Source organism: Drosophila teissieri, chromosome 3L, assembly GCF_016746235.2.
Source record: "Drosophila teissieri strain GT53w chromosome 3L, Prin_Dtei_1.1, whole genome shotgun sequence".
Classification (NCBI taxonomy): domain Eukaryota; kingdom Metazoa; phylum Arthropoda; class Insecta; order Diptera; family Drosophilidae; genus Drosophila; species Drosophila teissieri.
In genome coordinates, this window is record NC_053031.1 from 23490754 (window position 1) to 23507821 (window position 17068).

At 33.9% G+C, this 17068-nt stretch overlaps 2 protein-coding genes across 3 annotated transcripts; one reads left to right on the forward strand and one right to left on the reverse strand.

Moving 5' to 3' along the window:
* Positions 1 to 620: 620 nt before the first annotated feature.
* Positions 621 to 5960, reverse strand: LOC122616217 (casein kinase II subunit alpha). Of its 2 annotated transcripts, XM_043791590.1 has the most exons (3): positions 5827 to 5845; positions 5216 to 5343; positions 621 to 1891 (listed from the first exon to the last, which is right to left on the reverse strand). In XM_043791590.1, the coding sequence occupies exons 1-3, from the start codon at positions 5827 to 5829 to the stop codon at positions 751 to 753; spliced, it is 1272 nt and encodes a 423-aa protein (XP_043647525.1). In that variant the 5' UTR covers positions 5830 to 5845; the 3' UTR covers positions 621 to 750. The 2 variants fall into 2 exon arrangements, with proteins under 2 accessions (XP_043647525.1, XP_043647526.1); XM_043791591.1 differs by lacking the exons at positions 5216 to 5343; positions 5827 to 5845 and adding an exon at positions 5856 to 5960.
* A 5766-nt stretch (positions 5961 to 11726) lies between these two features.
* Positions 11727 to 13276, forward strand: LOC122616046 (60S ribosomal protein L10). Its single transcript, XM_043791295.1, has 5 exons — positions 11727 to 11836; positions 11970 to 12000; positions 12061 to 12366; positions 12432 to 12594; positions 13033 to 13276. The coding sequence occupies exons 1-5, from the start codon at positions 11800 to 11802 to the stop codon at positions 13195 to 13197; spliced, it is 702 nt and encodes a 233-aa protein (XP_043647230.1). The 5' UTR covers positions 11727 to 11799; the 3' UTR covers positions 13198 to 13276.
* The last annotated feature ends 3792 nt before the right edge of the window (positions 13277 to 17068 follow it).

Below are 17068 nucleotides of genomic sequence, written 5' to 3' on the forward strand. Positions count from 1 at the left end.
CACACTTTTAAAAATTGTTTTAATATTTTTTCATTTTTGTATTAGTCTTGTAAATTTTTATCGATTTGCTAAAAAACTTTTTGCTACGCCCACTCTAACGCCAACAAACCGTCAAAAACTGTCAGTGATGAAGACTCTTCTTCACACTTCGACTAGCTGAGTAACGGGTATCAGATAGTCGGGGAACTCGACTATAGCGTTCTCTCTTGTTTTATTATGTATTGTATATATCTAAACTGGCCCGAATATTTCTAATGAATTGTAAAATATATATATAAATAATATATATATATAAAAAGACAATTTAAAATCAGCTGAATATTTTTTTAAGGGATTTAAAATTTATACCATAATTGACCTATAAGTTCATTGGCTTTTTATAGAACTTTAAGTGATTTTTTAAAAGGAATATAAAATAAATGTTTAATTACATTGATATTGAATACAAATAAATTAAACCGTAAATATTTACGGTTTTTGTATACATATTTTTATAAAAAAAAGTAATATAAATGTTATACAACACAATATAAATAGAATAAATATTAAGCAATTAGATGTTTTACTTTTAGAATTTATTCGATTTATTTGTTTAATCCCTTAAGGAACAGTTGAAGTCATTTTTAAGACAGTAGCTTAATTTATTTCATTTTTCTTCGAATTTTATTTTTTTTTTGCATAATTATCATATTGTTAAATGGCTGCTATCCCAAACTCGAATTACAGTATTTACCATAATGAAAAAACTTCTTATTGCTGATTATTGGGATTCATTTGTCCATTGACAATAGGTAAAAAATATGGATGGGCCATTGCTTCGCGAGCTGTGAGTCGGTCAACGTGATCATAGCGCAAGAGTTTATCAAGAAAGTCTAGAGCTTCAGGAGAAACTAAATGTTGGTTGTCAGAATGGACAAATCTTTCCCATCGCTTTCGTGAGTGACGCTGTAGAATATCGTGAAATCTTGGATCGAGGTCAATATTGTATTTATCCAAATATGCGTAGAGTTCTTCGGTGCCCAGCACCTTTGCAATGCGTACCAATTGATCATAGTTGTCATGACCATGGAAAAATGGCTCTTTTCGGAATATCATTGACGCCAACATGCAACCCAATGACCACATATCCAGTGAGTAATCATACATCTGGTAATCTACCAGTAATTCGGGGCCTTTAAAGTATCTGGACGCCACGCGAACATTATATTCTTGACCAGGATGATAAAATTCGGCAAGCCCCCAATCTATAAGGCGCAATTTTCGATTTTCGTGATCGATCATAACATTGTGGGGCTTTACATCACGATGCATTATTCCCATGCTGTGGCAGTAGTCAAGTGCCTTAAGAAGCTCAAACAAGTAATAACGAATCTCATAATCAGTTAATGTTTGGTAAAGTTGCTTGAAATCTGTGTTGTTGACGTGCTCAAAAATCAACGCTGGTGTACGAGATACTGGATCCTTGACAACGGCTAAGAGTGTTATTATATTAGTTCCTCCACGCAAGTTCTCCAAAATTTTGATTTCACGCTTTATCTTCTTCTTTTTAACAGGTTTTAGAATTTTAACCACGCACTTTTCTGTGGTCGTAATATTAATTGCTTCGAATACCTCAGAATACTTTCCACGGCCTAATTTACGGACCAACTGATAATCGTCCTGATTGCCCCAATCAACCACATAATTCTCATAGTCCCAATATTCATCCGGCTTATGGGCATTGACATCTGTGTACACGCGAGCAGCACTTGGAAGAGTCATTTTTCTCAACAATTCGTTCTTTTCTGTCTCTTTTTTAAAACTCTCTTTGGGTTGTAACAATAAGTTCCTCTGAGCTGAATCCGTTTTCAGTCGGTTGGTCCTAGCAACAATATTAATATGGTACAACAATCTGAAAGTAAAACAAAAACGTAGTTAATCAGAAGCAAGTCGAAACAAATGTCTACACATTTACATTGCATAACACAAATTCCCGAAACAGTTTACATATTTTGTATTATTTATACTGTTTGTGCAAGACAAATGAGAACGCTATAGTCGAGTTTCCCGACTATCTGAGCTAATGGAAGTGCGAAGGAGAGACTTGTTTGGCAAATCGAGAGAAATTTACAAAACTAACCAAAATGTGAAAAAATACATCTACATTTTTCAAATGTGTGGTGGTGGCAGTTTAAAGCGGTTTGTGGGCGTTTGGGTGGGCGTGGAACAAACTATTTTTACAAATCGATAAAAATGTACAAGACTATACAAAATGAAAGAAATATCAAAACCTTTTTCTAAAGTGTGGGCGTGGTAGCTTTGTGTGGTTTGTGGGTGTGGCAGCATGGGTCAACAAACTTGTCCTGCGTCTATGTCTCTGTTGTTTGCTTGCTCAACTTTCTAGCTTTTATAGTTCCTGAGATCTCGACGTTCATACGGATGGACAGACAGACGGACGGACGGACATCGCCAGATCGACTTGGCTATTGATCCTGATCAAGAATATATATACTTTATACGGTCGAAAACGCTTCCTTCTGCCTGTAACATACTGTTCAACGAATCTAGTATACCCTTTTACTCTACGAGTAACGGGTATAATAAAGAATGTAAGTATCATATGAATTTACAACTGGATCAGAGAAGTCTTTTGTGCACGGACTTTGTTCTCAGATTCTGTAGCCTTTAATAGCTATGTAAGTCTTGCTGAAGGCATTTCTGCGAAATAAAAAAGTAAGACAGAAAAAAAAAAATAAATATTTTTCTGACCTTATAACTTAAGGTCCGCAAATTACGAATTTCTTTAACATTTTCTTGGTGGCTAACCACCAAAAATCGAATCACACTCATTCTTTAGTTTTTAACCAAATTATCTTTTTAGATAAATTAAGTTAAGTGACGACCATTTTTCTCCCTCTCTCTTGCGTTAATATCATGGCAGATGATGCAAATATAAAGTAGCATGATGATAGGCGCATAAAGGATCATTGGAAAAAATTAACAAATCTTTTTGAAAGTCATATATTTTGCATGAAAATCGTAAAGCCACTTTAAAATTTAAAATATTTTTAAAAAGGGGGGCTTTTGAAAATTAACATTTTTGGTCGGTCTCTTTGGTTTTGTCAGTATGTTCGAAAACGTTACCTTAGGTTCCTGCCATAATTTTATTTTTTGCCAAACACCTTGATATCGAAAAACATAATAAAATAACCAAATTTAGAACGACCATGACCATTATTTTTTCCATTCATTCGCATATTTAATAAATTTGTTAAGTAATTATAAATACGTAAATTGTGAAGTTATGTTTAGTTCTCGTTTTCCTGTTTATTCTTTTTCGCTCTTAATTTCAAGGATGCACGTGTTTGACCCAGTCATAGTAATAAATCCAGATAAATCCGCAATAATAATTTAATCACTTTTAAACACGTTCGTGGTATTTTACAATACTCTTGGCTGTTTCTAAATAGTTCTTGCATTTTTATATTCTTTCTTGACATTTACTCCTGACCACATGGGGCGTGGAATACACTGTAATGCCTGGAGGCTAAATACGATTTAAAAACTGATTTCTGTGGGAAAAATTTCTTAGAAGGACAGTCAAGGTTTCAGCCTTTCGGACCTGCTGCACCGCAAAAAAAAAATGTTTAACTTAAATGTTAGTTGATTAGTTATTAGAAGACGACTCAAAGATAATCACCTAATTTAAAGAAGCCCAACAAAGGTGGCTTTACTCAAACAAAAAAAAAACATCCAGCCAAACGTTTAAGTTCGCAAAAAACACTTGTAGAGACCCTTGGAGAAGTAAAGGAATATTTTGGGCTCGGTTAAAACCAAAATAGTTCTTTTCGAAAACAAAGACTTACGGTAGTATTTTAGACGACCATCATTTTGTGTTTTTTCTCCAAAATAAATACCTAAGGAATAGTAGAGCACGTTGGTTCAGTAATTTTGATTTAACCAAAATTATTATTTTATGGAATTAAACCAACGTCAAAATTATATGCCTTAGAAAACAATTCACTTGTTTAGACGTTCTAACAGGACAAAAATCCAAAACATACAGGTAATCTTGCCAAACCAATACAATCGATCAATCCAATTAAAAATTTGTATGCGGTGCGATGGGAGAAGTCTCGGAATTAAAAGTGATAACTCTTAACTATTTGAAGATTTACAAAGGCCCTGGAAAGTTCTTCCTATGAGGAAATGCCAGAATTTAGTTGATTTCATACAAAGGAGTTGTGCATTCCTTAAAAGAATATAAAGAATATTACTAAATGAATCCATAAACATATTTTTGGCTGTGATGATTTTTGAAAGATTCAATACTATTATTTTGACAGAGTAGTTTTGGTCCCATTTCACGTTTTTATTTTTTCTGAGAAATCAAATGAATTATCCTAATGTTTTCTGTATTATCTTATATTAGAGGAGTTTCATTGTAAATAAAAAAAACAAATTTTCAAAACAAATTTTTTTTGGCTGTTTGCAAACGGGTTGGGTACTGCTATTATTTTGACTGCAGCTGTATAAATATTGTGCATATTATGTTAAAAAGGTATTTTGAAATGTTTTAACTTTGAAATAAAACACATGTTTTTTTTAAATGATGGTCAAAGAATTTACATTTGTTCACTTCTTTAAATTTGCGACTGTACTGGTAATTAATTGTCTTTTACCACTGCTGATATAAAAAAAAACACCTTACCGAGTTAAAAAAAAAAATGGGAACCCAGTTTCCACATATGTACAAGAATTTTGACAATTTGTGTCAAAAAAGCATTTTACATTTGACTAAAAAAATGCAACACATATAATTTTTACTTATTAGGCCAACATCGAATAGAAACGCCTTTCAGGGCAATTCATATCCACGTTAAGTGTTTCTGTTTAAAACACGTTGACGTTGACCAAAATAGTAGGTTAATTTTTGTCTTAAGATTATTTCAAATATTTGTAGGAAAAATGCACATAAGTTCAATTTCAAATAGGTTCAAAAACAAATTAAGTAACAAGTACAGAAGTGGGGGTTTTTAATGCTGTACACAGAATAGACATTTTTAAGCGCTGAATAAAATAATGCCAAACTCTGCGGCCAACAATTCACTATAACTTTAAAAACGAACAGACTATAGCTTTACAATGGACAAAAATGAGGTGGTGCCGCAGACATATCTTTAACGCAAATTGTTAAAGTTCGTGCATAAATAAAAATATGGAAAAAAAAACATACCCAAATTGTGAAGATTGATTGTAATAATAAGGTGGCTGCCGAAAGTATTTTAAAAGACTTCTCCGACTCGTATAGTATCCAATAGAGAATCCACAGTAAATGCCGGGTATGTTCCTCAGAGTTTTGCACTAATTTATATAATAAGCAAGTTTACTAATAAGAATAGATTTTAAATTTACCTTTAACTAAATACATATTTATTTATTAGACGTATGTTGTGCTTATTCATTTACATAAATAAACCCTTGGTATATACAAATTAACATGTAAATTTATTATGTATGCATACATATATATGTATGCATGTGCTATATTTCAATGAATACATTCACAATCTAACAAAATGTTACTAAAAACATATATACACGAATATTCAATATACACACTAAAATCATAATGATAACCACTGCAAAAATCCAAAACAAATTTTGATGATGAATTAACCGGCTTTTGGCACTTAATGATACAGAATGGCCACATATGTACATATATAAATAAGACAATTTCATAGACGTGCCACACATATACAATTTACTCATATTACTCATATTATGATTTTATGAGAAAAGACGATGTACCGCAAAATTCACAGATACATATTTATTTAATACCATTAAATGACAAGAGTAATAATACTCACGCCTTAGTAAAAAAAATCAGCGTGCGTGGTTACGGTGACAATTTTTCTTTATTTTAAGAAGGTTAACTTAACCGCTGTATATTTTACTACATAACAACATAAAAGGTAGTCAAGATAAATCGAGAAGCCATCGTTATTTCAGAAACAATGGAAATGAAACCGACATTCCGAATATTATTATTATGGGATGATTTTTATATTTATTTATTTGTATATTTAAGTCACTCACACATTGAATACATTGGAAAACTTAAAATATTTAACGTGTGTTTTTATAAAGTCTGTGCTTAGCAATAAAAAATCGAAGTAAAAACAATAGAGAACGCTATAGTCGAGTTCTCCGACTATCTGATACCCGTTACTCATCTAGTGGAAGTGTTCTAGTTCAAAAGTGTTGGCGTAGTAATTTTGGCCGGTTTGTGGGCGTTAGAGGTGGATATGGCCAGATCGACTCAAGAATGATTAATGATCCTGATCAAGAATATATATATGGTCGGAAACACTTCCTTCTGCCTGTTACATACTTTTCAACGGATCTAGTATACCCTTCTGCTCTACGAGTAACGGGTATAATTAGGGTTGATAGATTGTTAAATGTCCGTTAAAAAAATTCGTCAGCACAGATAAAACAGAGGTGAGCACTTTAATCGTTTTAACATCCATGTTTTGAAATATATACCAAAATATACCAAATCAATAGTTCGCTTAAGCTCGGCTGGCTTTTCTGAAGATACACTAAATAGAAGTAGCAAATAACAAAAACGTATCTTATTTTTATAAGTTAATTAGCAAGTTAAACATAAAATAATATGCGTTTATTTTGAAATTTGTACGTTTTTGAATAATGTTGAGAATAAGCATGCAGAATTCAACATTCTCTCAAAACCACACTTTTGAAAAAGTTCCGGTCTTATATTACTTGTCTTGTCTATTTTTTTTGATAGATCAGTTGGATTAGACATACACAATCTTTTGAAAGCTATTACTTAAAGGCTTCGGTGAACGATCATGTTAAAGCGGGTGCAGCGTTATTATTGCCGTGTGCGATGCTGCTGTCCGCTTTTGACACCTTGGATGCCATTCGCTATTCTTCCTTCTGCAAGCATTCCCTGAAAGGCATCTGGATGCGTTACCTTAGGGGCTTCTGGGTGCATTCTTTAAACGTCTAGCTTCTGGATGTTTTCTTAAATGTCTTAAATGTCTATTGAGTGTATTCTAACTACACTAGAGGAAGTAATTAGGAAATATTATTAATAAAGAGCTACTTACATACTTGCAAAATACAAACCCAAATTTAAAAGCCTTCTCTAGTGTTATATATAAAAACAGGCGATCATAACGATTTTAAATTGAAAGAGCAACTAAGCAGGAACGCAATAAACCACCCAAAATTCTTCGCGCTTCTTTGTCTGCTTCTATCGTTTACGCCATTTGCTTTTCGTAAGTACCGTTTGATTAATGTGTTTCTTCCCTAGTTACGATGGCAATCAAAAATATAACATCAGGCAATGTAAGAAAACATACCCGTACATACTTTTAGATTAAATATTTCATATATACAATCAATGTACATTTATGGTTTTGATTTTTTTTTACATATATGTATGTACGATGTATGTCTGTAAATATGTATTATCAGATATGTATTATATTAATATTATTTATATTTTTATACCCGTACTCGTAGAGTAAAAAAAAAACGGTGTACTAGATTCGTTGAAAAGTATGTATACGGAAGTATGTATAACATGCAGAAGAAAGCGTTTCGGACCATATAAAGTATATATATTCTTGATCAGTATCAATAGCCAAGTCGATCTGGCCATGTCCGCCTATCCGTCCGTATGAACGACAAGATCTCAGGAACTATAAAAGCTAGGCAGTTGAGATTCAGCATGTGGACTCCAGAGACATAGACGCAGCAAAGACGCAAGTCTGTTGATCCATGTTGCCACGCCCACTTTACCGCCCACAAAACGGGCAAAACTGCCACACCCACACTCGAGAGACCCTAGATCCAGCTTTATAAGCCAGCACAAAAAATAGTAAGTCGTTTCGCATCTTGTTATTGTAATGTCTTTTTGATACTAGGCCATACCACAAGGAACAATTGAAAATATATAATTTTTGTCTTATTATTGCAAATGAATTTTTAAGGTTTTACTTTGCACTCCCTCAGATTAGGAAACGGGAATCTGTTAGTCGAGCTTTTCTTCCCCGTTTTCCATAGTGAGCGAATTTCATCTGTACAAGCTGTCAGTGGGACTGCTAAGATATTTCAAAAATTTATATAGAAAAGGCAAGACATTCCCAAAACAGATGTAAAATTAGTACAAGCGTGACAGTTATATGGTTTGTGGGCGCGTCAACGTTCTGCACTGCGTCTACCCTTGTAGAATCTGCATGCCTAATCTCAACTTTTATGATTTTATACTTTGACCGTTAAAAATTGACTGAAGGTAAATCTCTTTAAGCGTCTTCTAGAAGTGTGTAATCATGCTGATGTTGCAAGGGAATTAACATAGTATGGCTGTCTATGCTTGTGTGATCTTGCTACCTTATGTAACACACCGCTCTGGTTATGTCCTAGGAAATTTTGTACAAATGAGTTTTAGTTGACACGCAGTAGCAGCATACTCTGTGTTTAAAAAATATCGCTGATAAGCTTGTACACAATGCAGCTGTTGGCGATGCTTGTTGATGCTTTCTTTACCTTATATAGCATGATATAGCTGCCACCGTATATGGCATGGGGGGGGGGTTACAATAAAAGTCACGCGACGTACTGATTTTATTATAAGAAAGCAGCTATAAGGTAAGTTTTTACGTACTCAAAATTTGAATCTGTGCCTCCAGAAAATTCTGAAATACCTGAATGTGACCTACAGCAAGAATCTCAGCATTGGCAAGACCATCACATTCGATCTAGTCAGTATTTCTTGCAAATTGTGAAATGCCAAAATACGCAATGTTGTTCACAACCACGAAGTTCACTATTTAAAATTGTACCAAATCGGTTCTTGCCACCTCCGTTACCAATTGCTCAAAGTGACAATGGCCTTGTTTTTTCAGAGAGCAATGGAAAGTTTCAGTCATTGTTCGTTTCAAAAACTCTAAAATCTACGATTACTTATGAAGATTTAAATACATTCAAGGTTATTCCTTACGACTACTTTTGCCCATCGGTAAAAAAATCTCTTCCTCGCAAGATTTGTTCAAATTGCAATTTGTACATTGGGTCTCTTTCGAAATTGGCAAGCCAAAAGAAAAATTGCGAGGCCACCACTTCCATTCAGAAAGTTCGTCCGGTCAGAATAGCTGCCGCTCGACAAAAAGAATTTTTAGCAATTTTGAAAAGTTATGAAGAAGAAGAAGAAGAGGCCGAATGGTTAGACGCAGACATTATTGATAAAGATTTGACTAGTTTTGCGAATAAGGATTGTAACGATAATAGTTCGGCTCCTTTAATTACAATTGCCGAACATTTGAGCTCGCCATTTCATGAGGTGAAGTAAAAGAGATTTAATCTGCCACTTTATTCAGACAGATTCCTGATTTAGTTTTCGTAAGAAATAATCTATGTTTTTTTTATTCAGTGACAGATTTCTGATTTAGTTGTTATGAGAAAAAATGTATGTATTTTTAGTTAATTGACAGATTCCTAATTATTTGTTTTCGTAAGAAAGAATGTATGTATTTTGCGTTCGCTAGAAAAAATTAAATTACATTATTATTTAGTCATTGTTATGGATTATATTTTCTTTTTTTTTTACCTAAAGGGGGGGGGGGGGGGGGGTAAGTGACAATTTATCACGTGATGGTCAGGGGGGGGGTTGCGGTGAGAGTCACGGTATGTCACATAGGGGGGGAGGGGGTCAAAATGGCCCAAAATTTGCGTCACGAGGTTTATGGACGGCCCCTTACATAAGTAAAACTCTGAACAATATAACGATGAAGAATTAAACATTTTTTTGAGGATTCGTTTTTCTTACATCTTAAGCCTTTCGTTAAAAGTAATAGTCAGGCATACTCCGTTAATCAAATGTAGAAAATTTTACGATTTCGATTTTGAAATCGCAACATCAGTGCTCCGATTTTCGAATTTGTAAAATTTTTGTGATTTGTAAAATGGGCATTTTTTTCTGGCTTAAAAGAAAAATAAAAGCCTCTTTTTATATCAAATAAGATCTTATTTACTAAAGGAAAAAATATTTTACTCAGTGGTCTATGAATGTTTATTCCACACCACCAGAAGATAATTCTGCCCCTTAGTTATTTTATAAAAAATGTATTTCTGACAAATTTTGCGTCGGAGACGAGAAATTTCGATTTGGCAAGGGGTCGATAAATACTTAGCCAAGACTTATCGCGAAGGTAATGAAGGTGGTGAAACGAATTAGGCAGGTAAAAATACTTTTCAAATATTAATGAATACAATAATTAATTTAAAGGTAAATTAAAGGTTTAAAGGCCAAAAGTGTTGTTTTTAAATAATCAGACATGCTCCCATAATCAAATTCGTAAGATTTATACTATTTCGATTTGAAATCGAAAAATTTGGTGCTCCGGATTTCGAATTCGTAAGAATTTTTCGATTTGTAATATGGACACTTTTGTCGAGCTGAAATGAAAAGTAAATGCCATTTTTTTATATCAAATCAGATCTAATATACTAAGGGGTTTTCCCCTATATAGTTTACTTAGTGGACTATTGATGTTAATTCCACATCACTACAAGATCATTCTGCCACGTAGTTATTTTATGAAAAATTTATTTCTGACCCCACCTTATATTTCACAAACACAATGTTACCGTCGGAAACAACAATTTTTATTTGGCAAGGCATCGATAAGTACGTCGGCAAAAGCTATCGCAAAGGTTGCCATACTGTTGGTGAAACGAAACAGGCAGATAAAAAGACTTGAAAAATATAAAAAAATTCATAAATTAACTTAAAGGAGTGCCAAAATTGTTGTTTGTAAATAATGATATTTAATTTAATTACTTAAATGGTCAAAGTGCAGTAAAAAAGTAATTTCGAACATCGGAATTTAAACTGTGAAAAGGTGGCATTTCTAGATTTTCTTAAGCCCAGCAATATCTTCCCTCTCCTGGCTTCAAAACAAGCAGTTGCAAATATAAAAGACATTTTTTTGATTGTTTGATTTTGACAAAAGAAATAGGCCAGCTGTTTGAGTAGAAAGAGACGATGAGAATCGAAACATTCCGATAGGAAAACGATGGCCAACATTTTGCGAAAACCATGGCAGCTGAAAACGATAACAAAAGATTCAAAAAGATTACCTTAGCATGCCTGAGTTTATAATTTTTTCTGCGTGCACAAATAAATCAGACGCGCATCCAAAAAACCTTCGCTGCCTGGGGCTTGTTTAAAGTTCTGTCAAAGCTTCTTAATAGGTAAGAGTCTTGTTTAAGAATTGACTTTTTGAAAACCCTCCAATTTTACCGGTCGTTTCTATGGTTCTGTATATGTTACATACATTGTCTAAAAGCCAAACAGATATATAGAATAAATATATATATAATAAAATAGTTCGGATTAAAGCCAATCTACTTATTTTATTTATCTGCACGAATATCAATGACAAAGTTATGATAAGCAGGAAACTGCGTTGCAAGCATATGTAGTGTTCTGCTATAATAATTGCATCGACTATAGAATGCTTGCTTATATTTAAAAAAAGATTATCTTTTATTTTCAGTTTTTAGTTTTGAAGCTTAAACAGGAAAAATATTTTGTATTTAAATAGAAATGTGTCGGGTGATACGAACACATGAAATTTGTCGGGTATGTAGTTTGTAGTGAGAACAACATATAAGGCATGAAGGCTATGTAATTAAATCGTTTCAAAAATAAGAAAATCGCGAACCTCACGTACAAGAACATCGGTTTTTCTAGGAAACATTTTCTGCTTCCGGTTGATGTTTCTTCCTTTTCTCGTGTGCTTCGTTGGAAGAGGTGACTGAGCTCTTTAAATGATCTCTTGAAATCTGAAATATTTCGATCTAATATCAGCTTATATTAGCTTACCAAGTTTCGTTTTTGTTCTGTAATGTAACTAAATATCGTATTTATTTGTTTTATATTCCAGGAGTCAAAATGGGACGACGACCAGCAAGATGGTAAGTAAATCAATCATTTTGTATTAACCGGGTCTTCAGTATAAATCTAATTTTATGCAGCTACCGCTATTGTAAAAATAAGCCGTACCCTAAATCTCGATTTTGTCGTGGTGTCCCCGACCCCAAAATTCGTATATTTGATTTGGGAAGGAAAAAAGCTACTGTAGAGGATTTTCCTCTTTGTGTTCATTTGGTTTCTGATGAATATGAACAGCTGAGTAGTGAAGCTTTGGAAGCTGGACGCATTTGTTGCAACAAGTACTTGGTAAAGTACTGCGGTAAGGACCAGTTCCACATTCGAATGCGGCTGCATCCATTCCACGTCATTCGTATCAACAAAATGTTGTCGTGCGCTGGAGCTGATAGGTAAATAATAGTTCACATTTGTGTAAATTACTGTATTTTCATGGCTTCTTTTGCACTTTTAATAGGCTTCAAACTGGAATGCGTGGAGCGTTTGGAAAGCCGCAGGGTACAGTTGCTCGAGTTCGTATTGGTCAACCCATTATGTCTGTCCGCTCTAGCGATCGTTACAAGGCTCAAGTTATTGAAGCTTTGAGGCGTGCAAAGTTTAAGTTCCCTGGACGTCAGAAGGCAAGTTACCAATTATTTATTTATTCCCTTGCCTCGCATTAAAGGGTTTCCACCGACACTTAGTAAATATACCGTTAATAGTAGTAGATTTAAACCAAACACCTCTGAACGAAAAATTTAGAAATTTGTTTTCGCTTTTATTTCATTTTTCATTGCTCAAACGTTTATGAGCTTTTGTTAACGACCGAATTCAATATTACTAATATTACAAAAAATATGTATTGGAGAAAAACAATATTTCATATATATATACATTTTTTATAAATATAAAATATATTTAATAAATATATATTTTTATATATATAAAATATATTTAATAAATATATATTTTTATATATATATAATATATTTAATAAATATATATTATATATTATATTTATGTTTACAGTTTAAAAAATCCATTTGGTAATGATTTGCTTTTCCTTATATATTTTTTAGATCTATGTTTCAAAGAAGTGGGGTTTCACAAAATACGAACGTGAGCGTTATGAAGAACTGCGCGATGACAACCGCCTTGAGCAAGATGGTTGCAATGTGAAATACCGCCCAGAGCATGGCCCAATTGCAGCTTGGGAAAAAGCTCAGCGTGATGTTTATGCTTAAAAATACAGTTAAATAAAATGTCACATAAACTTTTGTAATTCAGAAACAATATACAAAATTACTATTTGCTGAGCACATATATAAATGCGTTGCTTTATGGTACTATTGCTATGTTCAGTATGACCATTAAATTTGTTTTTTTACAATAAGAGGTTTATCATTTCGCAGCATCAGATCAACATTTGTTGATTGTGGTAGATTTTGGGCAAAAAATAATTTAATTAGTTAAAAAGAACATGCCATGTAAAATACATTAGAATAGGAGATACTCCAGGGAATTAATTTTCTTCGTGGCTATTGTGCAGACAAACCCCATTATAATAAGATGGTGTAACGCCATACGTTTTTTTTCTGCTGGCTCCAGGCGAATTTATTTATGTATGTGTGCACACGTATGCTCATGCATTGTAAATTTGACAAAATATGCCAAATGCAATGATTCTTGATTTACGTCGGCAATTAGAGTCTCAAGAAATAAATTTTGCAATAAACATAAACAAATAATATAAGCGCGAATAGTAATTGCGATAAGTAGTGATAATATAGGACCCCATTACAATTGTAATGGCCTCCGCGTGCTGTACCGATTATTACATATATGTATGTATATAAGGTTGTCAAATATCTCCCTTCCGCTTTTTTGTCTTATGAATTTCCCGGCTATGTACAAAGAGCTCGTATCTGGCAACACTATACATAATTTGTAAGGTCTTAACATAACCTACAAAACAACGCTATGCATGATCAGTTTGGATATTGCGTTCAACAGTTATAGACGAGTAAACATGGAGTTCACTAACGCCGAAATTCGCGCTATTTTAAAGTTTTCCTTCGTTAAAGGCAAATCCGCTAGAGAAACATTCCGTGAGATTAATGGTGTTTTGGGGGATGGTACTCTTACACTTCGAACCGCGGAGGAATGGTTTCGACGATTCAGAGCCGGTGAAAACGACACCATGGATAAGCCAGCCGGCGGAAGACCTATGACGACAAAGACCGATCAAATCATGAAATACATCGAGTTAGACCGTTGGGAGTTAGTCACCAAACCATTTTGAGCCATCTGCAGAAGGCTGGATACAAAAAGTCATTGAATGAAGAGCAAAAAAGCGGAAGGGAGATATTTGACAACCTTATATTATATTATTATTAATTTTTAATTATCAACATAAATATAAATATGTAAACGGTAGCTAACTCGAACGACGATTTTAACAAACGAATATTACGAAAAAAAACTTTTAAAAAACAATAGTTACGGTATCAATTTTTAAATAATATTTTATTCAATTATATCGATATTGACCAAAACATTAATTAAATTCGTTTCTTAGATCACTACTAATCTCGACCCGAAAATCGTCTTCTAGCTCAAGAACGCACACGTATACACTATCTCGTTTATTGTTTTTACTCACACAAGCAAGGAAATTATATTTTTAGATTTTTACCCTCTTAGCTTTATGCGAACGTAGAAAGCATTTTTGGCCGTCACCAAAAAAGTGGTTGCATAGTGCAAAACCAATGTATAGCCATTACGCGTCTTGTTATTCTAATGTCTTTGCAGATTTATATTCATTTCCACAAACCAAAGAATACAAAAATACGAGTATATTTCTTAGCAGATATGAATTTGTGTGTGAGCAATGTACATTTGTATAAACAATGAAATGTAATAGGGAGTCTTCTTTACAAGTCATCGTGTCAACCTATCGCTAAGAAATTTTGTATTATTGGCATGTCCATGAGTCGCTAAAACCTCTGAAGTCCGCAGAATTTGAGGTACCCAATCCAATAAAAAGTTTCAAAATGTGTGGGCGAGAGCTACGTTTTGATTTGGCATTATATAGAACACGGACGTTAATCGCAATATAAAACATTTTTTGGAGGATTGGCATCTCGCGTCATCTCTCCGGCTCGTCAATTGGTTTATTGAAAAGGAAATTGTGATGGTGCTTAAGGTTTTTTTTCCAGTCATTGTCCAGATAGAGTAGCTTGGGCCTTGACCCTAGAGAAATAGGGTATACTAGATTCTTTGCAAAGTATGTAACTGGTAGCAGGAGATCTCAGTAACTACGAGGGTGGTCCAATAAGTACTTAGCCTACAAAAAAAAACAAAAGTTTTGGAAAAGTGGTGATTTGTTTTTCAACATAGTCTCCTTTTAGCTCTGTACACTCCCATTTATTCAATCCGTCTGAAAAATACGTTTTCTCGAGATCTGCTTCTCCGCGGCGGCGATGATCCCTCATTCGATTGAAATTTCTGTCAGGCGAGTGACTTTTTTAAGTTTGGAAACAGAAAGTAGACGCACGGGTCCAAATCTGGAGAATACGTTAGATAGGGCAGCAGTTCGTAGGCCAATTGGCGAGGGCGGACTTGTGAGACGTTGCGTTATCATGGTGAAAGGGCACTTTTTTCTTTGCCAAGTGGGTCCGTTATTTCTTCAATTCGGTGTCGAATCGGCCCAATAATTCGGCGTAATTCGCTCTGTGACCGTTTTGCCCTTCTCCAGGTAATCGATATGGATCACACCTTGTGAAACGGTGGCCATCGCCTTTCCGGCCGATGTGACAGTCTTCGCCTTCTTCGAAGCACTTTCGCCGGGTGAAGTCCACTGTTTCGACTGTTTCTTGGTCTCCTTCGGATTTCGTTTAAACAACGCCAAACCAGACATTATAATAACAAGATGCGTAACGCCATACGATTTTTTTGCACACGATTTTTTCGTGGTGGCTTTTCAAGTGGCTCCAGGCTTTCTCGAAATTTTGTTCAAAAGCCACAGAGCGGAGAGCTCTAGAGCCAGCAGCTCTCTTGTACGCATACAGTGACAGCTGACCACTGTATTGGTGCACACGTATGCACATGCATTGTAAAAATGACAAAATATGCCCTTCATCTTAGAAGTTCTTAGACTTCAAATCTATATTATTTTTTATAAATTGACACAACTTAAAAACTCTAGTCTTGCATTGCCTTAACATAACAAATATTTAAATTCAACACAGAAATAATAATAGCACAATCTATGTACATAATAATGCATAATAATTTTTAAATATGACTTTAAATTAGAATAATTGTCATTAGAGTATTCAACGTGCGACGTGTGAAAAATATAAGAAGACAATGATTCTTCGGTGCTTATGTCCGCACTTCGTGCTTCAAGAAATCAATTTTGCAATAAACAGATTCTATATTTATACCCGTTACTCGTAGAGTAAAAGCAAAGACATTATAATAACAAGATGCGTAACGGCCATACATTAGTTTTGCACTATGCAGCCACTTTTTTGGTGACGACCAAAATTGCTCTCTTTTCGCTCGCCTAAAATTGAGAGCGTAAAAATCTAAAAATTGAATTGTCTTACTTGTGTGAGTTAAAACATTAAAGGAGATAGTGTGTATGTGTGCGTGCTTCTGCTAGAAGACGATTTTCGGGCCGAAATCAATTTTGATCTAAGAAACGAATTTGATTAATGTTTTGGTCAATTTCGATTCAAAACTATTATGGTTTGAAAGAAGTTTTTTTAATATTCGTTTGATAATCGCCGCTCGAATTAGCTACCGGTTACATATTTATATTTATATTTATATTGATAATTATTAATATGTAATATATGTAATATATTTCCGTACTTTACCAATGCAACAAAACGACTTTAATTGATTATAAATACAATTATATAGCGAAATTTAAAAAAATCGAGGAGCTATACGTATAGTCAGCTTTAAGCAAACGTTTTAAGAGAAAAAAAAAACGTATTAAAAGAAAAAACAAAAAAAATTGGCGCGCTTTTCTGCCTACCCATAATTGCGGGCTGTTTTAAAAACAACAAAATGAAATATAAGAAACTAATTTAAATGAATCTT

Bases quoted from the DNA above. Each gene is read 5' to 3' on its own strand.
- LOC122616217 (XM_043791590.1), bottom strand. The intron at 1,892-5,215 runs GTATGTTTTTTT...TTTTACTTTCAG, and splicing joins AATCAATCTTCACAATTTGG to ATTGTTGTACCATATTAATA.
- LOC122616046 (XM_043791295.1), top strand. From the start codon at position 11,800: ATGTTTCTTCCTTTTCTCGTGTGCTTCGTTGGAAGAG. The intron at 11,837-11,969 runs GTGACTGAGCTC...TTTATATTCCAG, and splicing joins CGTGTGCTTCGTTGGAAGAG to GAGTCAAAATGGGACGACGA. The intron at 12,595-13,032 runs GCAAGTTACCAA...TATATTTTTTAG, and splicing joins AGTTCCCTGGACGTCAGAAG to ATCTATGTTTCAAAGAAGTG.